This window comes from Rhincodon typus, chromosome 27 (assembly GCF_021869965.1).
Source record: "Rhincodon typus isolate 14 chromosome 27, sRhiTyp1.1, whole genome shotgun sequence".
NCBI lineage: Eukaryota > Metazoa > Chordata > Chondrichthyes > Orectolobiformes > Rhincodontidae > Rhincodon > Rhincodon typus.
The window spans coordinates 28,988,274-29,012,641 of record NC_063358.1 but is presented as its reverse complement, the minus strand read 5'-3'; the positions used below and the strand labels follow the sequence as shown (position 1 = coordinate 29,012,641).

General features: G+C 41.0%; 1 protein-coding gene across 4 annotated transcripts in view; it reads right to left on the bottom strand.

The window, feature by feature from the left end:
- The window catches only part of LOC109937770 (zinc finger MYM-type protein 4-like), a 119,093-nt gene extending 94,980 nt beyond the window's left edge, over positions 1–24,113 (bottom strand). For all 4 annotated transcript variants that reach the window (XM_048613091.1, XM_048613093.1, XM_048613092.1 and 1 more), the window contains exons 1-2: positions 24,047–24,113; positions 9,987–10,047 (exon numbers count right to left, since the gene is read on the bottom strand). In XM_048613091.1, coding sequence (XP_048469048.1) covers positions 9,987–10,047; positions 24,047–24,109 — 124 coding nt within the window. In that variant the 5' untranslated portion in view covers positions 24,110–24,113. The remainder of the gene's footprint in view (positions 1–9,986; positions 10,048–24,046) is intronic.
- Positions 24,114–24,368: the final 255 nt, after the last annotated feature.

Below are 24,368 nucleotides of genomic sequence, written 5' to 3'. Positions count from 1 at the left end.
GGTGGGGAGGGAAAGATGTCTTTGGTGGTGGGGTCGGATTGCAGATGGCGGAAGTGTCGGAGGATGATGCGTTGGATCCGGAGGTTGGTGGGGTGGTACGTGAGGACGAGGGGGATTCTTTTTTGGTTTTTATTGCGTGGACGGGGTGTGAGGGATGAGGTGCGGGAGATGTGGGAGACACGGTTGAGGGCGTTCTCGACCACCGAGGAGGGGAAGTTACGGTCCTTGAAAAACGAGGACAACTGAGATGTACGGGAGTGGAATGCCTCATCCTGGGAGCAGATGCGGCGGAGGCGAAGGAATTGGGAATAGGGGATAGCATTTTTGCAGGAAGGTGGGTGGGAGGAGGAGTATTCTAGGTAGCTGTGGGAGTCGGTGGGCTTGAAATGAATATCGGTTTCTAGGTGGTTGCCCGATATGGAGACAGAGGGGTCCAGGAAGGGGAGAGAGGTGTTAGAGATGGTCCAGGTAAACTTAAGGTTGGGGTGGAAGGTGTTAGTGAAGTGGATGAACTGTTCGAGCTCCTCGTGGGAGCACGAGGCGGCGCCGATACAGTCATCAATGTAACGGAGGAAGAGGTGGGGTTTAGGGCCGGTGTAGGTACGGAAGAGGGATTGTTCCACGTAACCTACAAAGAGGCAGGCGTAGTAAAGTGCATGGTTCTGTGGGTTGCTCGCCAGAGATTTATATATCTATGAAACTTCACTACAATCTTATAATTACTTCATTAAAATGTTACCGCAACTGTCTTGAGTGGGAAATCGGAAATAAAACTTTGAAAATCCAGACTGGTATCAAGTTGTAATAATCCCCACACTATTTATAATAAAGGCAGCTAGTGTTAATTATAATTAAGTCTAATTATGTATTTTATGATGTTATATTTAATCAATATTTTATGAATAGTATAACTGCCAATATCAAAAAAGTGTTATAACTTAAACAACAATATATAATGTATAAATATATTGAATGAATTGTAAATGTTTGATTATACAAAATAATTAAACATTAATATAATTATCAATTATTCAGGCTATATATTTCTAAATATCAGCAGCAGATTAGCCAGGTTTCTAAATAAACAAATTGAAAACTAGCTTATTGCAAACAAAATTTACTCAAGCAAATATCTAAAGATTATTAACAGAAGATTTAAACCGTGCAAATATATGTAACTGCACTTGTTGAAAAGTAACATATGCACGTGCGCCCAAAATCTGGAAAAAACTTTAAACAATGCAGAATTTTTCAGTATTTTTGCCAAGCGGCAGTTAATACAGAAAAAAAAAATTATTCACAAATGGTCCAAATGCTGGTTTCCAGCCAAGGTCACTTTGCACTCAAGCTGTTGGCAGTGGAGTGCCTTCCTGAATCACATGCAGCTAGCTGACATTTCTTTTCTGAAGGCAGCAATGGTAGGTTTTAAATTCCACCTTTAGGAACCCTTCACTTGTGATGATAAGGACTTCCAGTGAGTTTACAACTCTCAAGACTTTGATAAAAGGAGTTCCAGAGAAAAGAGCAAAGGGGAAAAACGGTTGCCCCAGGGCATTCTCCCTAGCTTTCTGTTCATATTCAGTATCTTTTCCTTCATCCACAAATTAGGTCATGCGACTTCTCGCTGGAAGTGATGCAAACTTAGCATCTCCACACAATCAGTTTATTCCTTGCAAATGCAGCATTATTGCTGCAAGGCCAAACACACTGGCTGTGTTGTGCAAGACATATGCACAAATGTCTAGTCACATAAGTTAATATTTTAGATAATATATCTTTACAACAAAAGAGACAGCATAGGTCTGTATATAGTATGAAAGTCATTGCCAGCAAAAATCAGAGGTAAACTACACTGTGAGCTTCACAATACTTACTGTTATAAGTTCAACTCTCAGCCAAATAGGATACCGAGGATGTGAAAAGTCAGCTCCAACATGAAGCAGTGATTGATTTTGTTGCGAAGTTGGGTAGAGTACTTGTGGATTGAGAGGCTGGAAGGTAGAATTTGGTGTTTATAAAATACTAGTGGGGAAAGCATTGTGTGGTTCCTTTAAAAGATTGTGTGTTTTTTTTTAAAAAGAGTCCCTACAGTGTGGAAACAGGGCCTTCGGCTCAACAAGTCCACACCGACCCTTGCAGCATTCCACCCAGACCCATCCACTTATAACCTACCTAAGCTATACATCCCTGAACACTATGGGCAACTCACCTAGCCTGCACATCTTTGGACTGTGGGAGGAAACCACAGCAACCGGAGGAAACCCACGCAGACACGGGGAGAACGTGCAAACTCCACAGAGACAGTCACCTGAGGGTGGAATTGACCCCAGGTCCCTGGCACTGTGATGCTCTCGACCTTCGCCACCTCAGCACCATTAATGCAGACAGGGGCATGCCCTCCACTTCGCTCCCTAAAGTCAATGGCCAGCTCCTTTGTTTTGCTGACATTGGTGGAGAAATTGTTGTCTTTACACCACGCCGTTAAGCACTCAATCTCTTCTCTGGTATTCTGTCTCATCATTGTTCAAGATCCAACCTACAACAGTGCTGTCATCAGCAAACTTGTAAATTGAGTTGGGCAGAATTTGGCCACACAGTCGTGAGTGTATATGGAGTATAGCCGAGGTCTGAATACACAGCCTCGCAGGGCACCGGTGCTGACAATTATGGTAGAGAAGGGGTTGTCGCCTATTCTTACTGATTGCAAAGCATGGGTCAGGAAGTTGAAGATCCAGTTACAGAAGAGGGAGCTGAAACCTCGGTCTCAGAGTTTAGAGATGTGTTTGGTTGAAATTATGGTGTTAAAGGCAGAACTATAGTCAAGAAGTAGGGGTCTGACGTAGGTATCCTTGTTATCCAGATGGTTCCCAGAGATGAGTGTAGGGCCAGGGAGATGGCATCTTCCTTGGACTGTTGCACGAGTAGACAAATTGCAAAGGATCAAGGCAATTTTGTAGGCTCGAGGTCACGTGAGCCATGACTAACCTTTCAAACCACTTCATAATTATGGAGATCAGAGCCACCAGACAGTAGTCATTGAGGCACGCTGCATGGTTTTTCCTGTCACCAGGATGGTGGTGGTCTTCTTGAAGCAGGTGAGAATTTTAGATTGGAATAAGGCAAGGTTAAAGATGTCTGCGAATACTCCCACCACCTGGCCTGCACAGGATCCAAGTGCACGGCCAGGACTCTAGCTGGGCCAGTTGCTTTTCACGGGTTCACTCCAAAGAAGGCCAAATCTAACGGCTGCAGAGTGACTATGGGTACAGGTGCACCTGAGCCTGTTGGGACAGGTGACATCATTTCACTGACGTCTTGTTCAAAACGAGCACAGAACACATTCAGCTCGTCAGGTAGCAACGTACTGTTGCCCACAATTCTGTTCAACTTCACTTTATAGTCTGTTATGTTGTGTATAAGGCTTGCCGCAAACCACAGGTGTCCACATGGTTGGTCTGGGTCTCCAGCTTAGTTTGGTGTTGCCCCTTGGTGTCTCTGATGACCCTACAAAGGTCGTACGTAGATTTCCTATAGAGGTTAGGGGTGCCTAACTTGTATGCCTAAGACCTGGACTTCAGCAGGGAGTAGATTTCCCAGTTCAACAAGGTTTCCCAACTGGAAACCAATCAGATTAACTTCTTTGGCATGTGGTTTTCTACACTTTTTTTTTTAAAATTCATTCATGGGATGAGGGCGTCACTGGCTAGGCAGCATTTATTGCCCATCTCTAATTGCCCAGAGGACAATTAAGAGTCAACCACATTGCTATGGGTCTGGATTCACATGTAGGCCAGACCAGGTAAGGATGGCAGTTTCCTTCCCTAAAGGGTATTAGTGAACCAGTTGGGGTTTTCCAACAATTGACACTGGATTCACAGTCATCAATAGATTCTTAATTCCAAATATTTGTTGAATTCAAATTCTACCAGCTGCCATTGCAGGATTCGAACCCAGGTCCCCAGAACATTATCTGGGTTTCTGGATTAACAGTCCAACAAAAATACCATTGGGCCATCGCCTTCCTCATACTAATGAGGTCTGTGATGATAGTGGCACACTCGTTTAGGTTGGTTCTTGCTTAGTGGGCAAGAATGGAGTCAGAATCAGAAGACAGGGTATGAAGCAACATTTCATCTATTTTCTTTCTAAATGCTTTGGTGATTTTTTAAAATACACAACCACTTGAATTTTTTTAGCGCCATCAAGCAGCCCCAGGAACTTAAAGGAGTTGAACTACAAACAGCCTGTTTGGGGTCTTTTAGGATGCTGCACAATCTTCCAGCTAATGGGAAACTTTGGTACAAAGCTTGCAAAAAGGACCAAAAACAATGGTTTTGCCCTTCCTAATATTTGCCTGAAAGCAAGTGGCATGCTATCAGAGACAGAATGTTAAAAAGCAAGTTGAGAACGTACACGATGTGCAGGGGTTCGGAGAAGCAGTGCAGAAGGAGAACTGGATGTCAAATTTTCAGATGCTGCAGAGGAGACCCAAGGATGGATGCTTAAAGATATTGTGCATCAACAGTGAGAATAAAAGGGCAGGATGAGAAGACAAAGAAGTTAAGTGAAGACCAAGTTAAAAAAATGTATGTTCTCTATTAATTTTCCATTTAGTTGGATATGACAATTACGACAACAAAGTTTTAAATTAGAAATTTACAAGGAAATAGGAAATTAAAAAAGACTATCATTCACAATTGTATATTGATTGATTCTGTTCATGTAAGGAATCAATTTTCTAAACTAAAACCAGACTTCAAGTTGTCAAAGACAATTAGCCAGGTAACAAGCCAGGTTGCATTTATCGCATCACAGGTAGACAGGGTGGTTAATGAGACGGTGTTGAGCACGCTTGCCTTCATTGCTCAGACCATTGAGTATAGGAGTTGAGACGTCATGTTGAGGTTGTACAGGATGTAGGTGAGGCCATGTTTTGAGTACTTGAACAAAAACAGAAGTTGCTGGAAAAGCTCAGCAGGTCTGGCAGCATCTGTAAAGAAAAATCAGAGTTAACATTTCAGGTCTGGTGACTGTTCTCAGAACTAATGGTAGCTAGGAAAATGTTGCTTTGTATGTAGAAGATAGAGTGGGGTGGAGGGGATAAGGAGTAAATGACAGGTGGGGATAGAGCCCCAGGAGAGAGAGGAAGAGTTCGACAGACAAAAGAGTTGATCAAGATCTGGCTCAGAGGGTGAATGCAAATTCTCATTTTCCGCTTGGAGACCCTGCAGCCCTCCGGACTCAATTTCAAGTTCGATATTTTTAGGGCCCAAACTCTCCCATGTCCTAGCCCCGTAACACACACATCAGGCCTTGTTATCATAGTCTGCCATCACATGCTACCTATTGTTTGTCACCAACCGTACCCATTAACAACTGTTTATCCTCCTACCCAGATCCACACTCCCCTCCAGCATTTTTCCCTGCAACCGCAGGAAGTGCTATTTCTGCCCCTACACCTCCCCCCTCACCCCCATCCCGGGCCCCAAGAAGACTTTCCACATCAAGCAGATGTTCACCTGCACATCTGCTAATGTGGTATACTGCATCCGCTGTTACCGTTGTGGCCTCCTCTACATTGGGGAAACCAAGCGGAGGCTTGGGACCGCTTTGCAGAACACCTACGCTCGGCTCGCACTAAACAACTGCACCTCCCAGTCGCGAACCATTTCAACTCCCCCTCCCATTCCTCAGACGACATGTCCATCTGGGCCTCCTGCAGTGCCACAACGATGCCACCCGAAGGTTGCAGGAACAGCAACTCATATTCCGCTTGGGAACCCTGCAGCCCAATGGTATCAATGTGGACTTCACAAGCTTCAAAATCTCCCCTTCCCCTACCACATCCCAAAACCAGCCCAGCTCGTCCCCGCCTCCCTAACCTGTTCTTCCTCCCACCTATTCCCACCTCCAACCTCAAGCCCCACCCCCATCTCCGACCTACTAACCTCACCCTGCTCCCTTGACCTGTCCGCCCTCCCTGGACTGACCTATCTCCTCCCTAACTCCCCACCTACACTCACCTTTACTGGCTCCATCCCCGCCTCTTTGACCTGTCTGTTTCCTCTCCACCTATCTTCTCCTCTATCCATCTTCTATCCGCCTTCCCCTCTCTCCCTATTTATTTCAGAACCCCCTTCCCCTCCCCCATTTCTGAAGAAGGGTCTAGGCCTGAAAAGTCAGCCTTCCTGCTCCTCTGATGCTGCTTGGCCTGCTGTGTTCATCCAGCTCTACATCTTGTTACCAACTCCTTTGTCTGTCCAACTGTTCTTCTCTCTCTTTGGGCCCTATCCCCACATATCATTTACTCCTCATCCCCACACTGCCACCACCCCACCCCCCAACCCTATCTTCTGCATATAAACCAACATTTTCCTAGCTACCATCAGTTCTGAGGAAGGGCCACTGGACTCAAAATGTTAACTCTGATTTTTCTTCACAGATGCTGCCAGACCTGCTGCCAGCAACGTGTGTTTTTGTTTGGAGTACTTGTACATTCTGGTCTCATTGCTATAGGAAGGACATTATTAAATTGGAGAGGGTTCAGAAAAGATTTATCAGATGTTGCCAGGACTGGAGGGTTTGAGTTCAGAGAGAGTGGATAGGCTGGGACTTGTTTCACTGGAACCTAAGAGGTTAAGGGGTGACCTTATAGAGGTTTATAACATCGTTAGGGAGCACAGGTAAGATGAATAGCAAAGATCTTCTTTCCTAAGTTGGAGGAGTTCAAAATTGGGGGGGTGCATATTTTTAAAGTTAGAGCAGAAAGATTTAAACTGGACGCGAGGGGCAACGTTTTTGCACCAAAGGAGGTTCGTATGTGGAAGGAACTGCCAGAGCAACTGGTAGATGGAGGTACAGTTACAACATTTAAAAGATACTTGGATAGGTATGTGAACAGGAAAACTCTGGAGGGATACAGACCAAACACAGGCAGGTGAGACTAGTTTAGTTTGAAAAACTTGGTCAGTATGGACAAGTTGGACCAAAGGGTCTGTTTATGTGCTGTATGACTATGACATTGGTGAGAATTCTCCAATTTAGAAATTATAAATTGTTGCACAAACAACAGACTTGGTGACAACAGACAGCAGAATGGCAACAACTACTGTTAATGCATGGTACCACATGCATCAGAATATCTCAAAACCTCTCCAATTCAGAAGGAAAGAAGTCTTTAGAGTACCAGCCACAATTTATGTTTTGCTTTAAAAAGTAACCCAAAGTGGCAGCCAACAAAAACCAGGTCAAATCAAATTCTATGCAGACGTTCACTAAAATTCTTTAGCATCATTGGCAAGACTTTATGTGGACTTTTCAGAAACAGGTCTGAGCATTCATTCATAAATTTTGCCAATTTTGGATGGCTCTCCAACAGCTTCCTCTCCTTCTCATGTTTTTGTTTTTTCAGGAAAGCAAATCAAGCTGCGCTGTCGCAGCTTCAAATTAAACTGCTGCCAATTACAAACTATAATAAGAATGTTTCTTCTCAACAAATATCTGAGCCAAAAGGTCTAACTGCAATTTCCAAAAGGTTTTTGTCTTATTTCAACCACTCATACTTTCATGTCACCTAAATGGTCTTCACTGGTCTTAAATGCCCATCATACAAAATATCCCAACTGCCTCAATTTTCCAGCTACCAATCAAAAAAATTGCCAATCTCACTGTTGTTGCAAACCCCATTGAGACCACTAATATTTGAAGAGAGAAAGAATCCCTGAGTCAACAGCAAGTTTCTACTTTCAGAAATCGACTGAATTCAAACATTAACAGGCAAAGGGTATTTCAAAGAGACGAGCTTCACTTCAACTAATCAATACAAACTTTTTCTCGTGTAGGTACAAACACATACATTACTTCCCACGCAAGCAATCTCATAGTCTTTCCAGTTTGGTCTCCATTTTGTAGGATTTCTCACTTCCCATCCAATTGTTTAAACTTTGAATCACATAACTATATTCCAGCAACCGTATTCCATTTGAAGTGCCCAGACAAAGTTACCCACCAAGGTGCGTTCCTTCAAAAACTCTCCTTTTCAGATCATGACAATGCTAAAGCTCAGAATTCCCAAAGCCTCCCTTCTCTCACCTCTTTACATGGGTCTTAGACCAAGCAGCAGTGGATCCTGTCCAATCTACTTTACCCTATCTTTTGCTTCCTGCTCTAAATGTATAACATACAGAGTAACACAGTCTCTGCTCTATTCCCAGAATGCTGCCTCAATCCTAGCATTTATTCCAAGACTGCCAAACAGAAAACCATTCCATTCAGAAAGAATATTGAGAGCTGTTTCTGTACATAACTTCTCAACTTACTGAACTGCCAAAAAAAAATAGTCTGACCTGACCCAACCCGACTACAATTAGTTGTCTAACTACTCTTTGATTTTTAGCTGTTCATTCTCATGACAACCTTAGCTCACATGGGTAATTCTTGGAACCTGATTATGTCAATCAGGAAACCAACCTTCTTTTGGAATACGCCCCAGCTTATTTTGGTCTTAAAGGGATAAGGCCACAAAAAGAAAACATTTTCAAAAACACATGGGTCATCTCCTTGAGTAGAACTTTCACATCACAAATGCCTTCAGCAGCCAGATGTCCTCTTGATTAACCACTTACAGTAACTCAAGCTAACGAACCAATGATACACTAGTGTTATATCAATTTCTACACTGCGCTACAACACATGGATAAGCAAGCCAAATCAAATCAGCCTCATTATCGCTGGATTCACAACACAAATGAAATTAAAACATTTAATGACCTTCCAAACTGCCAATTGTTCCTAACTAGACTTTACAAATAACAGATCTTGGACACCAAGCTTATAACTTAAATAAAAATTAATAAATTATTAATGTAACTTTAGCAGAACACAGGTAAACAATAGGCAATGAAATTAATATTTATGACCTAAAGCCTAATTTTCTCTGATCATAACCCCCACTTTCACACAGACAGACAAGAAACAATTTTTTAAAGAATAAAGCAATTGTAATTTGCCAGCAGAATAAACAGTTTCCTATGACTGATACCACACCTTTGTGAAATCGCTAGACAATGGGTTGTTCACAGGCTCTAGAACTGCATACTTTACATGAATTCCAAAGCCACCAGTAATGACAAACAGCTTTAGAAAATTCTCAAAATATTTACTTGTTTCTCATAGTTTGGGATTCCTTACTCGGAACATTCAGTAATTTGATAACGGGAAAGAAACGAGAGGGAGCAAAACAAAACAGCACCATCTCCAAAAGTTTCCAAAAATCGCCTCCATTCAAACCCAGTCAGAACCGGTTCTGCTGTGATTGACCAATTCAACATCCAAAGAGCTGTCAGCCCTGAGCAAGGCAACTGCTTGGTGCTGATACATCTACAGTGTCCTTAGATCAGTAATTAAATTGCATTATCTTTCCAGGCCAGATACCAATAGAAAACATCTTTGTTCGCTTCTCTTTTAAAACAGGTCGTTGTTCAAAGCTCAATTCTGAACTTTAACTCTCAGTTCCAAACCAAAAAAAGAGAAAAACAAAAGAAAAAAGTGACGATCTCTACAGCAAACAAAGTTTTCACAAGAGATAACAAGGTGTAGATCTGGATGAACACAGCAGGCCAAGCAGCATCAGAGCAGCAGGAAGGCTGACGTTTCGGGCCTGGACCCTTCTTCAGAAAAAATGAAAAAGTTTTCACAAGGATTTCTCTCCTTACTGCCAAGTCAACATTCTGCTAAGAGAGTGCATGTGGTATGGTTACTTCAAACTTCACCAACCCATGGTTTACCTATGTTTGCTATGGACAGAATGGCCTTCTTCATCACTGTAGTAGTGCTGTTTTGTTTGACAAATGATGATCAGTTGTGCAGTGATCTGTTGCCCCTTTAATCTTGTTGCAGGATCTCCACAAATAACAAACATTCTCTTGAATTAAGAAAAGTTAACAGCATTTTTTTCAATATTAAAGTTAAAAAGCACAGGCACTTACTCGCATCACCATCTTCTTCCCATGTACCAGGAGAAGGAGCATTGCCGAGATATTCATCATCCTAGGAATAGAAAAGTTACAAAAATACTGGAGTGAAATGTCTGATTCAGAAGCATTGTATAAAACTGCACTCATTTTTAGTTCCACTTCTGACCTGAAGAAATGATCCTCTTGAAAGTTAATCGACCTTAGTTATTTCGAATGTTTTTAAAATTATACTCTGGTTATTAAGTGTTTACGTTTTATGCTCCTGCACATAATGCACACTTCTTGCAAGCATCAGACTTGTTTGTTATAATTCATGCTGTCACACCATCAGTGACCTCTCATATCAGTTGAGGTTTATTCAAACCTACAGAGAACTGCTAGCCAATGTTCCGATTTTGCAACGTAATATAACACAGTATGTAACGTAAGCATAACTAGATCCACAGAAATACAATTACCAAAGGCAGTTTAAAAATTGCTGCTTAAGAAAAATTTAAAAGTCCTGTATCTGAGGGCATTTAATAGGTAGAATAGAAACTCAATTCCAAAATAAAACACAAACACCTATTGTAACATGAAGAAACCACAGTCAAGGGAAGATACTCGAACTGTTGTAATGTCTCCAAGACTGGGAGCCCAGCAATCCAGTCTAATTCTCTGGAAATATGCATTTAAATCCAAACATAGGAGTAGGAGGAATTTAAATTCAATGAATTAATAAAAATCTGGAATGGAAATATAGTTTCATGGTACCATTACTGAACTGTCACTGATCCTTTCAAAAGCTCATCAGGCTAACTAACATCCATGAGGGAAGGAAATCTGTTGTAACTTGGTGAGACCTACATGTGACTCCAGAACCACAGCAACGTAGTTGATTTTGAACTGCCCTCAGATATACCACATCATGACAGAAAAATCAAAAAGGAATAAAACCAGATGAACAACCCAGCATCAACTAGGCAACAGAAACAGCAATAGAATGTTCAGTCCTGTGTACCCTCCAAAGTGTTCATTTTCCACCAGATCATGCCATAATTGAGAAAGCTGTCCAACACAGTGATTAAACAACAGCCTGACACAATCAGTCTTCAAATTTCACATTGCAACCAATATCCCCCACCACCAGATTTACCATACTTGGACAAGTCCTGGCCCATCAGCAGGGTCTGTGGTCAGAAGGCAATTGTCCTGGGTGTCCCCAAACTCAACAGCAGATCACATGAAGTTCCTCAGAATCAGGTCAATCACAGGTAAGGAAATCTCTGACAGATTACCACCTCCCTCACCTTACGAATCAGTACCTTATGAATCATGTTGAATACCACTCGGAAGAAGCATCATGGTGAAAAGGGCAAAGGATGCACTCTGAGTGGGGAGTCTTCAATGTTGATCAATCTCGGTAGCACCACTTCTGACCTGGCTGACCCAGGCTTGTAAGGACATTACTGCTTGACTGGGTCTCTCCCAATTGCTGACAGAACCAACCGGAGCAATAAATCTTCCAGACCTTGACCTCACCAATCTTTCTGTTGCACATGCATCTGTCTCTGGCAGTTTAGATAGAAGTGACCACTGTCCTTGTGAAAACCAAGTCATACTGAGGATAGTCCTTAGCACATGCAGCTTTACCACTGGATAGAACAGATTTAGAAGCTGAAACGTGGGTATTCATGACATGTTGAGGACATCAACAGCAGCAGCATTATATGATTGTATTATGAATAACCGTTACTATGCCAAGGGATCAACACCAATTCAGTGAACAGCATATGCCAGGAGCAGCACCAGACAAGCTTACAAATTAGGTGACAAACTGAAGAATTTATAACACAGCAGTACTGGCATGCCAAACAGTAGAAGTTGTCAGATCTAAGCTCTGGCACATCCAGATGCGAACGGTAGTGGACAATTACAAAACTAACAGGCAAAAAGGTAGCTGCTCAAATATCCAAATCAAACATTCATTGCCTCCAGATCATTGCAAAGTGGCAGCAGCAGGTACAACATACATTATAGCGCAGCAACTCACCAAGACTCCTTCAGCAGCACCTTCTAAACTCTCAATCTCTGCAATGTAGGACAAGGGCAGCAGATACATAAGAAAACTATCACCATGAGATTCCCCCAAGCCACACATCATCCTGACTTGCTATTCCTACATTGTTGCTGGACCTAAATTGTGAAAGTTGGTCCCTACCAGCTCCACAGGTGTACCTATACCAAATGGACTGCGGCAGATCATGGAGGTGGATCAGCAGCATCTTCAAGGGCGATTAGGGATAGATAGCAAGAACTGGCCTTGCAGTGATGCCCACATCCCATGAAAGAAACAAAAAACAGACGATGGGACAAATATTTGATTCCTCATCTATGCTGCTACCTCATCTCAATCAGGATAGTGACAGGTTGCTAGGACAGTATAGATTCAGAGAAAACAATGAACTGACGTACTGTCATTCACTACAATACACTGCCGTGAATGTTATTGCTTTGTAGTGATGGTTTGATTAAATTACTAGTAGAAAATAAAAACATAATATGGATTAAATTTAAAACAAAAATTCAGTTTCATCTTAATCTGATGAAAAAGAAAGCGACCACTGTGGGTACTGAGAAAGTCAGAATGAGTAAGTTGACTAAAATTCTTCAATTGATCAGGAGAGATTGGTAAAGAGGCTTCACCAAATCCTCCGTAATTGGTGAATACAGAGAGCTTCGCAGAAACCTACAAGAATAAATAAACCAATGACATTCTACAGAAACAGATTTCGACATTAATATGACAATTTGGTACATTCAAATTTAATAATAAGTCGATTTTGAGAATGCTGCTTTATTACTGTATTATTTGTGGTGGTGCCTGGGATCACATTCATTTTCAAGTGTTAAAATGGAACCACGTCGGAAAATAGTTTGGGAAGCACTGTCATTAGATGACTCCAATTTGTGAACAAGTCCTATTAAGCATTTTCAGAATATTGAGATACAATAAAATCTATACTTCTGATCCAAAAAAGGTTTCTAGTTTTTATTCCTTTTACATGAATTATCATTGCAACTTAATTGAAGAGGCCACATATAGAAAACCTTACTAAGTGGAATAGCCACTGTTTGAAACCAGGCACCCCATCCCCAAAACTCTAAGTTAATAAAAACCAAATTACAAATGAACAGTTGTTCAACTGTATTGTTGCAGTGCTTAAATGCGGCCACCACAGCATTAACAGTATTTGAAAAAGCAATTTTTGTGGAAAGTGGAACAGTGAAGGTCATGTACATTTTGGTTCAGTATCAGGATCATAGACTGTCAGATCAAATATTTCTAAGACATGCGAGTAGCTGATTTTACCTAAAATTATGGATTTCTGTTTTGTGTTAATTAATTAAGAATTTAATGTCTGAAGGATGAATCAGGAGATGCACAAATAAGATCACAATACCAGACTTGCTTTTTGTAGGACATCCCAAATAAGTCAAAAATAAATCCTCTATTTCAGAGTCATTAAGACACAAGGTTCACAATTGATCCCCAGGTTGTGTTATAAAGAAACTGACAAACAGTGACCGTGCTACCAGATTCCACCACTCTGACTGGCCTGTACCTTGAATGCTATGCTGCAGTACTGATCAAGAAAGGCACTGAAAACCTGGAAATCATTTAGGGAAGGCCAACAAGGCCTATTCCTTGTGTCAGAGAACTGAGTGGGAAAGATTACAAATTTTGGCTAAATTAGCCTTGAAAAAAAAGGGTGACTTGAGAACAGACTTTACAGAACAACATGATAATTACAGGAATAGAGAACATTAATTCTGAATGCTCTTTATACTCCATGACAAGGACAGAAAGATAATCAGTAACAGGCAAGTTATGACTGGTGTCAAGATCTGCATTTTTCGCATAAAATCAGATCAAATTTTAGAAACTGGGTAATGAAGGAGAAAAAGCTTAAGGCTTATTCCTCAGACAGTTTCTAAGATATGGGCAGAATGAGGGACCATGGTTTCTTATGGATGGATATATTCAGATAGAGCGAGACAGCCTCTCCCATCTCATTATATATTTGGGACCTTAGCAAGTACTAGAGTGAAAATTGACCAATAGATCACAACTGACCTGGGTATGAAAGGGGTAATTCATCAACATTGTTGCACCAAACCATGCTAAAACCCTCAATTTCAACTGGTTATTTAGAAAGTCTAAAATATTATTTTGGAAGTCACTCAGGCTTTTATTTATTTTGAAATGTTAGTAGCAGGCTTGCAAAAGAACTTTAACCAGTTCATTACAATTCTAATAAAGGAATAAAAAACATATATTTGATAGTTCCCCACTAAGCTGACTCTGTAACAGAGAGGATAGTTTCATCCTAGCTCTGCATCAATTCAGACAATCTTAAATCTTTGGCCATTAAAATTGTGCTCAACATCCAGTAAAAGATGATTTTCTTTCTATTCTTTCTCTCAAGGCAAGTCCTTGGTAATTATTCACCAAACTGCCAATAATAGCTGTGATTCTACTACAGTTAGGCTAAGGGACCAGGTGCAGAATCAACCTCAATGAGAATGAGGATTGGTGTTGCCTGATCCACACAGCAGCATCTAGCCAAGTAAGCTCATTCCCAACCTCCGTCCTACGCAAAAGGTGGATTTAAAACAACAAAAACTAACCAGAGTTTTCACTTTTGATCATTTCATTGAATGAAGTGTGTGGTTCATGATATCCTTCTGGATGAGCAGCACAGTCTGCTCCACGGTCTCCCCCCCACAGCCAAAGAACTCCGGTAAATTCCTAACTCTGGTGCTGATCCTAGAATCCTAACTCCAAAGCACAATAGATCCTTCAGTCATGAAATTACCAAGATCTAGAAGTAGGAAAACACAAATCTCTGGTTTTAGAAAACAACCACTGCCATGGATTCAAACACTAGTAAGACCAAACCTATACAAGTTTACAACATTATGAAATCATAGAATCCCAACAATGGGAAGCAGGCCATTCCCACTGAACTACTCAGCCCTCCGAGTGCCTGGAATACTCTGCCAGAGGTGGTGGCGGAGCTGAAAACATCTGCAATGCTTAAGAGGCATCTTGACATATATATGAATAGGCAGGGAATAGAGGGCTAGAAACCAAGTAGTGGCAAAAGGTTTTTAAGTTTAGAAAGGCATCGAGTGTCAGCACAGGCAAAAGGACCTTTCTTGTGCTGTTTTTTGCTCTATAATCCTTCATACAATAAAGTTGTGACTGCTCTGAAGAGGTTCAGAGGAAACCGGACATTGCGAAGAATGGGAAAGTTTAGCTACAAGCTCAGACTGGCTAGACCAGGTTTGTTTGCTTGCTTTGAAACAGAAGAGGCGGAGAGAGATTTTACTGATGTTCATAAAATTATGACAAACCTAGATAGAGTTGACAGGAAGGAAATAATGGCCTTTGGAGAGAGGTCAACCAGGGATGATAGATTTAAAGTAATCGGCAGCAGGTGTCAAGGAGAGTATAGGACAAATTATTTTACTCAAAAGGGTGAGATGTGCCTGAAACTCTCCACCTAAAATAGTGGCAGAAACAGATGTTAAATATTAGAGGTTAAAAGGTTGGTTATGCAAAATCTAAACAAACATTCTTCCAAAGTTTTATTTCAAACTTACACATCACAAAACTCCAACCCAATGATTACTTATGCCCCATACAGTCATCCAGTTCTTCACCAATTCTTCCTTTATTAATTTATAACCATCACCTATCTCATCATTCCATTTGATCTCAAGCATCTGTGCCAGACATTACTAAATGATAACAATGCAAACCGTTGCTTTTAAAATAAATTTCAATACGCACTGGGAAGAGCTGCAACCTACAGGGTTACATACCAAGAGCTGGGGAGTAGGATTCGGCTGCTTAGCACATTTCCAGCACAGAAACAAAGTACCAAATGGCTGCACTTTGTAACATGGATTTTCTGTTTCTCAAAGTTGTATTACATTAAATAAAAATCAATGTCCTTCCGGATGAGCAACACAATCTGCTCCGCACTCTCCCCCCACAGCCAAAGAAATCAGGTAATTTCTAAGACAGGTGCTGATCCTAGAATCATAACTCCAGAGCATGACCGATTACAACAGTCTAGAAGCAGAAAAACACAAATCTCTGGTTTAAGAAAACAACCAGTGCCGTGGATTCAAACACTAGTAATGCCAAACCTATATAAGTTCACAAAATTATGAAATCATAGAATCCCTACAGTGGAAAGCAAGCCATTCCAGACATTGCATCTACTTGCAACCTCTGAAGAGCATCCCACCCAGACCCACCCCGTCAACCCATCCCCGTAACCCCACATTTAACATGGCTACCATGGTTGCAGAAACAGAACAAAAGGGTCAAAAATGGAGTGGAGTGTGTTTAATGCCATTGCAACCATAGGGGATACACTCACCATGCATGCAGTTACAACACCTGTGATGTTATTGACATTGTAGTGAGTGCTTTCCAAATGTTTTAAATTAATTCAATTCTTGGAGTCAAGATTTACTCACTGCCCTACACTAAACACTTGGAAGGTAGCAAGCAGGGTATACGAACGGGACACTGATCAGGGGGCAAGGAGGAGAGACATGCTAAAAGGACACCAGGTATTTCTTGCACGTTCGTTGTGCAGCATGCATATTTGGGTGGAGTCAGCAACAGCTTCCAGTTCTCGGCACACAATGGTGTCAACAGCACCAACTTCCTCCTCTGCCAAGGCGCTGGCAGGAGATAATCCAAAGCGAAATAGCAAACAACTAACGGTCTTGAACAATAAATAAGCTGCTTTGCTTTTCAGTTTCTTCAAAGCCAAAAATTAGTTCATATTAAGCTTGTTCCATGAATATAATTTAACAGCTTTGTCACTTTTTATAAGGAAATTATCCATCTGTTGACCGGAATATATGTGTCAACCAAGAATCGCACTCACGCATCTCTAGCTCCAAACTATTTGCTATGATTTTGTTGGTTGTCGCCGAGCCGACTGGTTTTTGTGCAAATGTTTCATCCCCCTTCTAGGTGACACCTTCAGTGCTGTCTAGCCTCCACAGACGCGGTGTCATTCTGTTCCATTCTGAATTTATATGTCTGTTATGGTGGGCAATTCTATTTCTGGTTTTGCTCTGTAGTGATATGTAGATGGGGTCTATTTCAACATGTTTGCTTATGGCACCAGTGGTTGAATACCAGACTTCCAGAAATTCTCGTGCTTGTCTTTGTTTTGCTTGTCCTGATACTGTTACATTGTTCCAGTTAAACTGATGTCCTTCTTTGTGAGAGCGAATAGAAACGAAGGAGAGTTGGTCATGCCGTCTTGCTGCGAGTTGGTGTTTGTATATTCTGGTGGCCGGACCACACAAATTCAGAACGAAACAGAACAACAGTGCTTCAATGGAGGCTAGACAGCTCTGACGATGTCTCCTAGAAGGGGGACGAAACATTTGCACAAAAACCAGTCAGCTCGGCTAACCAACCAACAACTCCAGCCACAACCCAAGCCACAGATCTTCGCTAAAGTATTTGCTATGATCTCAGCAGAGCCAGTAACTTGCAATGTTTTTTCTGAACACCAACATTTTGCCAAAAGAATTAAGCCACATGGCTCACTGTTTAATAAGAATAATTTGATGACCTCAAAATCAAAAGAACATGTTAACTAATATGGGAAATCATGTCTCACTAACTTGATTTAGTTTTTTTGAAGAGATGACAAAGACGACTGGTGAAGGCAAAGCGGTAGATGTTGCCTACATGGACTTCAGCAATGCGTTGGACAAGGTTCTGCACAGTAGACTAGTTAGTAAGGTGGATCCAGAGGAGCGAGCCAACTGGATACAAAACTGGCTTGAAAGTAGGAGACAGAAGGTGGTGGTAGAGAGTTACTTTTCGGAACGGAAGCCTGTGACCAGCAGCGAGCCACAAGGATCAGTGTTGGCTCCACTGCTTGTCATCATTTACGTAAATAATTTGGACGCGAATGTAGGAAGTATGGTTAGTGAGTTTGCAGATGACACCAAAACAGGTGATGTAATGGACAGTGAAAAAGATTAAAAACCGAAAGAACTTCGGACGCTGTAAATCAGAACGAAAACAGAAATTGCTGGAAAAGCTCAGCAGGTCTGACAGCAACTGTGGAGAGAGATCAGAGTTAACATTGAGTTGAATGACCCTTCCCCAGAAGGTCATCTCGAAGTACAATGGGACCTCATTCAGATACACCAATGGGCTGAGGAGTGGCAGAGAGTTTGATTTAGATAAATGTGAGGTGTTGCATTTTGGTAAGGCAAACCAAGGCAGGTCTTATACCGTTAAAAGGTACAGCCCTGTGGAGCGTGCCAAACAAAGAGACCTAGGGGTGTACGTGCTTTGTTCCTTGTAAGTGGAGTTGTGGGTAGACAGGGTAGTGAAGGTGGCATTTGGCACACATGCCTTCATTGGTCAGAACACTGAATATAGGAGTTGGGATGTCATGTTGTGGCTGTACAGGACATTGGTGACACCACTTTTAGAATACTGTGTACGATTCTGGTCACCCTTCTGTAGGAAGGATGTTGTTAAACTTGAGAGAGTGCAGAAAAGATTTACAAGGATGTTGTCAAGACTTGAAGGTTTCAGTTATAAGGACAGGCTGAATTGGCTGGGGCTCTTTCCCCAGAGCATCGGAGGCTGACGGGTGACCTTATAGAGGTTTATAAAATCATCAGGAGCATTAACAGGGTGAATAGCCAAGGTCTTTTTTCTAGGGTGACGGAGTCGCAAAATTAGAGAGCACAGGTTTAAGTTAAGGGGGGAATAAGGACCTGAAGGATCATAGCAAGGGTGGCGCGTGTATGAAACTAGCTGCCAGAGGAGGTTTTGGAGGCTGGTACAATTACAACACTTAAACAGCATCTCGATGGGTACATGAGTGGGAAGGATTTGCAGGTATATGGGCCAAATGCTAGCAAATGGGACTAGATCACATTGAGATGTCTGTTTGGCGCAGACAAGTTGAACTGTAGGATCTGTTTCTATGCTGTCTGACTCTATAATAATTACGCTATTTAAAATAATCAGTAAAAGCAGAATGAGAAGAATGCTGCTATTTAAACTAAACTGGTGAATGCAACTTGCATTCAACACCCATTTGATTTCCATCCAGGCATTTATTGCCAGAAAATGGCAAATTAACCAATTGGTCTCAGAAATGTTTTAAAGATTTAAGGGCTGAGATTTCTATTACCTTCTAACAAGGTTATCTCTTCAAATCTCCTTCAAATGGTTTCACGGTGTTGACTCCCTGTTAAACAAAGGCATATTAAGCAAAACCAGCTTAGATCTCCTAGTTCTCTTATTTTTTCATTCTGGAGTCCTGCATCTAAACTCAGTCTCTTCTCAGCTATCTCTTGAACCTCAACTCCCAATTAAGAGTTTTTCAATGAACTCAGGCTTATCAATATTTTTTTTTCATAAAAACCAAAAGAACTATGGATGCTGTAAATCAGGAACAAAAACAAAGTTGCTGGAAAAGCTCAGCAGGTCTGGCAGCATCTGTGAAGGGAAAAAACAGAGTTAACGTTTCGGGTCCGGTGACCCTGCCTCAGCTCTGCTTACAAGATTGCTTACAACCATCAATAAAGACTTCCAAAAAGATCTGGTACTAATCATTGAAACAGTTATTGGAACTTGCAAATCACAACTCTTACCTTCTTGCTAATTTATCCCTTAACTATATCTAGACACGTGTGCGTAGGGGTTTACAATCAAATAAGGTTGGCTTTAAACTACAGATCTTAATTATATTACTTTGTTCACTTTGCTCTGCTAAAGTTATAGTTTCACAATAAATGGTTAATTTCTGCTTAACTTATAACCTTGGTATTAGATATGTTTTCTTAAAGTCTGGTTATGAACAATTGGGCAATATTTTAATTTGAAAAATTTAACTCTATTACAAACCCTGCGTTAATGTGTCTGATTTGGTCTTGTTTGCTCTACTTGTGTCTTAACAACTCTGCATTAAATAAACATTTCCTCTTGTCAGCTTGTTCAAAACTAAAAAACAAAGTGCTTGTAGATAGAGCCACACTCGGGGACCTACTCATCCACTTCTGGTTGAACTTTTCTCATTTACAATTTATCTCCCAGGTGACTTGGTTATGAGACAATTTATTGGAGGCAAGCTGCTTTTTACCAGAAATGCTTCAGAGAAATCTAGTCCTTGAAAAGTACATCACCCAATTATATAAAGCAGATATTTTGCCTGGGAAGCACGTGGGCCACCACACAATGCAGAGACAAGTGCATTATGTAGTTGGGCATTTTAAGACGTCCTTTCAGATAAGTACTGTCCTAAGTACTGTCTGCTTTCTCATGTGACATAGAACACTTCTCAAAAAGGTGCAGGAAAGTTATTTCAATGTCCTGTATTGTGATCACATAAAACTAAGCAATACTGGACAAGTTATATGCTAAGTTGATTCCTGGTTGGATAGATCATAAGTTTAATTTTTGCCATTGGTTACCCTAGTGATTATGAACGCTTTAATCCAACAATATACAGTAGCAGCGTGTACTCCTTAAATTTTATCCATTATTAACTCCTCTCAAAAACAATCATCGCCAGCATCAGCGACTGACTTGTTCTGGTTTCTCTCTCAATATCTTCATTGGCTCACCTCCTTGATTACAAGCAGAAATAGCTCTCCCTTTGAAATAAAATACTCAGAACCTCTACTTGTCTTACTTTTTAAAAATCAATTGTGGGGAAAAAAATTCTTGATTGTTCCTAGTCATCTCTCTCTTTGTAGTAGATTCCAAGCGAACATAGCTTATATGTACTACAGTCACAGTTTTAATATTTACTTTCCTGATGCTCCTTTTTCTCAGGATTCCTTAGCTGTCCCTATTACTACAAAGTGTCTCCCAATTGCCTTCTAACAACTGGTTTTCATACATCCAGATTTATTACAAGGGAAGAATGTTATTTTCTTTATATCTCTTGTAGGTTTAACCTTTCTCCGTGATTATTTAACTGTTAATATTATTGCTCTTTTCATCTCTTCTTTCCAACTTCAGTTCTCATTTCTTTCTCTCTCTTTTACCTCAAACATACATTTCCTTTGTTCCTTACTAAACGTTAGTTAATTTTTGGCACAGTCAATATCAGATTCGCTCAGTCAACTGGATAGTTGGTTTGTCAGGCAGAGAGACACCAACAGCTCGAGTTCAAATTCCCACACCACCTGAGGTGACCATGAAGGTTGCTCCTTCTCAACCTTTCCCCTCGCCTAAGGCATGGAGACCCTCAGGTTAAACCACCACCTCTATAGAGAGCAGCCCAATGGTCTGGTTAGACAATGGCAACTTTTACATTCTGGGTAATACTTAAGCATCTCATCTTTTCAGCATCTTGCTTTTATTTCCACCTCCAATTCATCTGCTAACTCTCACTTTAGTTTTTGTCACAGATTTCAAATAATTCACTCCTGTGCTTTCTATTCCTGGAAAATTCAAAGCAAAATTCAAAGTCACATTGGCAGTCCAACCTATCTAATATACTTCAAAACAACATTCCTGTTTTATGTCCATCATGCCTTAACTTCACTGAATTCCTATCCCACTAAGGGACCCCAATTTATGATCACAGCTGATGGCAAAACTGGACAAGCGAGATCCCAGAGTGAAATGTGGCTTGACAGGTCAGACGTTAATGCTTATAGTTGTTTAGCTTGATGGTTATTCATTGAACATACGCTCAAGGTGTCAATCGTTTCAAATTAAAAAATACACATGCATTGCTCAAAGGGAACAAAAACGTTCTATACATACCCATTTTAAAATAATGGGCAAGTAATATCCCTTTAAGACATTCAACCCCACTAAAGTGCCATTTCTATGTTAACTCTTAATTGCGTACTTGACTGACCCTTTCCAGCTTTGATGTCTTAGAGAATTCCTTCTGATTTCTGATGGCTCAGAAACTTTTTCCAGTTTCTGACAGTCTAACAACTTGCACTGATTCTCAAACCTTGGAAATTTCATAAACTAACTCACCCTTCTACTAATAGAAAACTCTTCTTCTGAACTGAACTCAAATTACTAGACGCCCTGATCTATACTCCAGGATGTCACAGAAGTACAACTTTGTAAATACTTCAATCAAATTCACAGGTATTTGATTGAGGCATTTCAGTCAAATTGCATGTTTTCTTTGAAATAATAAAGTTAGCTCGCTGCTCCATTTAACTTGCTAACCTTTTTAAAATATATTACCTTCACCGAACTGAAACCACAAATTTATTTTACTTCGACTTTAAAAATGAACATTCTAAATGATTAATGCATTAGACATCTTTATTACACCTATCCAACATTTATCCCTCAATCAACATCACCAAAGCTGAATCTCATCATTATCACATTACAGCCACGTTCCACGAACAGCTAAGTACAATGATTGCCGTGTTTTATGCAGCAATATCTATACTTCAGAAAGTCTTTGGCTGTAAAATGCTCTGAGGCATCCTGAAATAATCATGAATGAGGCACTATAAATCTAAGTTGTCTCTACTTCATATGAACAAATTCTTTAAATCTTGGATGCAGGATTCTACGAGGAGAAACACCAAGTTTACGCTAATTGTAAATTAAATTCTCACCACAATTACCATACATTTAATTTTAAACAGCAGTTGTAGTTTCTGCTGTTAATTTCCTTGCACAGAATTTTTTTTGATCCTAGATGGAGCTTCCTTAATCAATTAGATAATTCTAAGCGACCACATTAATTCAAATTTCTTACCAGATGAAAAAGCTGTTTGTTTGGTTACATTTGCCTAATAGACATGCTTATCTGGTTACCTGTTAACCGAATAATTACTGTAAACAACCACTGAATTCAATCCACTGGGATTTATGCCTGCATAAACATATTCAGACATGGCAGATCTCACTTTATCAATGACATTTACAAAAGTAATTTTGAATTAGTCTCAAAAGCCTTACATATACTTAACATAACACGCTGCAAAGTATAGTAAAACAGTTTAATTCAATTTTTAAAATTGCACATAATATGATTGTTCATCCTTGATTCACACCATTGTTAAAAGGGAAGATTACAGGGAAAGGTACAGCTTTGCTATTGGAGAGAATTGGCCACTACTACAGTGAATCTGTTGAAACCACCGAAATTGCAACCCGTTTATCTAAAGTATCGCCACACATCCATAGTGTTCTTAGTAGCAGAATGCCTAACAGTTAAAGACAAAAAAAAACTTTCAAAGATAGTGCCATATAAACACCTGAAAAAAATCCAAAGTTTCAGTAAAAAAATTGAAGAATATACCGACAAAAGTTTTCCCCCTTTTTAAAGTTCTAATACAACTGCACATGCACCCTAGCAAATATCACGCGCAAATTGTAAAAGGAATGGACACTATTCAACATAGATTTCTACATTTCAAAACAATGTGCTGATGTCGAAAAAGAAAATCTTTTCCCTCTCAGACAAAGCAGGACCACTTAGCACGGGCCACACAAAGTCACTATCGCGATATCAAAAGCCCTATGTAAAGTTCCACCTTGTGTCATTTCAGAGATAAATAACTGCAAAGCTACAAAAGATTCAGTGCCCTCCCGCCACTTAGTCAATATTTTGAATTTGTTAGAAGATGCAGCCAGCAAAACGTTTCACACCTCAGAGGGGTTATTAATGCAAGTGCGCGGATTCAAACTTAAATGCAAGAAGAGGGGGGAGGGGGGTGCAGCTTTCCCACTCGACACCGAAGGCCTTGCATGTGTGTGTGTTTGTTTGTATGTGTGTGTGTGTGTGCCTCTCAATGCCTGACAAGTGACCACCCCCCACCCCCTCTTCTCTTTCTCTCCGGCAGACCACTCGCCTCAATGCGCACCCCCTCTGTATCTCCATGTCTCGGTTTGATCATTGTTTCATGTTATTCTCCCCTCTCCCCACAACCCAACCACCCCCAACTCCCGGCAGGTAACAGGATAACGGCGCGCCCGGTGGTTGGAAAAGTGAAGGCGGCGGACTTGGAAGACCTACCGTGCGCAGTGAGCCTGTGCATCTGGAGGCGCAGAGATCCTCCTGCTCTCTCCGCTCCGCCATGTTGGTGGCACCAACCTCAGAATGTCACGCACGGCAGCGCATGCTACGGCGTCACGCTCAACGCCTGCCACGTCAGACGCACAACGGGACTCAGGCGGGTCGTCACGACGTCACCGTGGGAGGACCGAGCCCTGATCTGTACCAGGGAGAGATGGGGTTTGGGGGAGGGAAGGGGAGAGGGGGATTCAGATCTCGCGAGAATTCAGCTTGCTTTTTCCCGCCTTTTCAATAGGCCTCTGGCATGTTCTAATCTCTCATC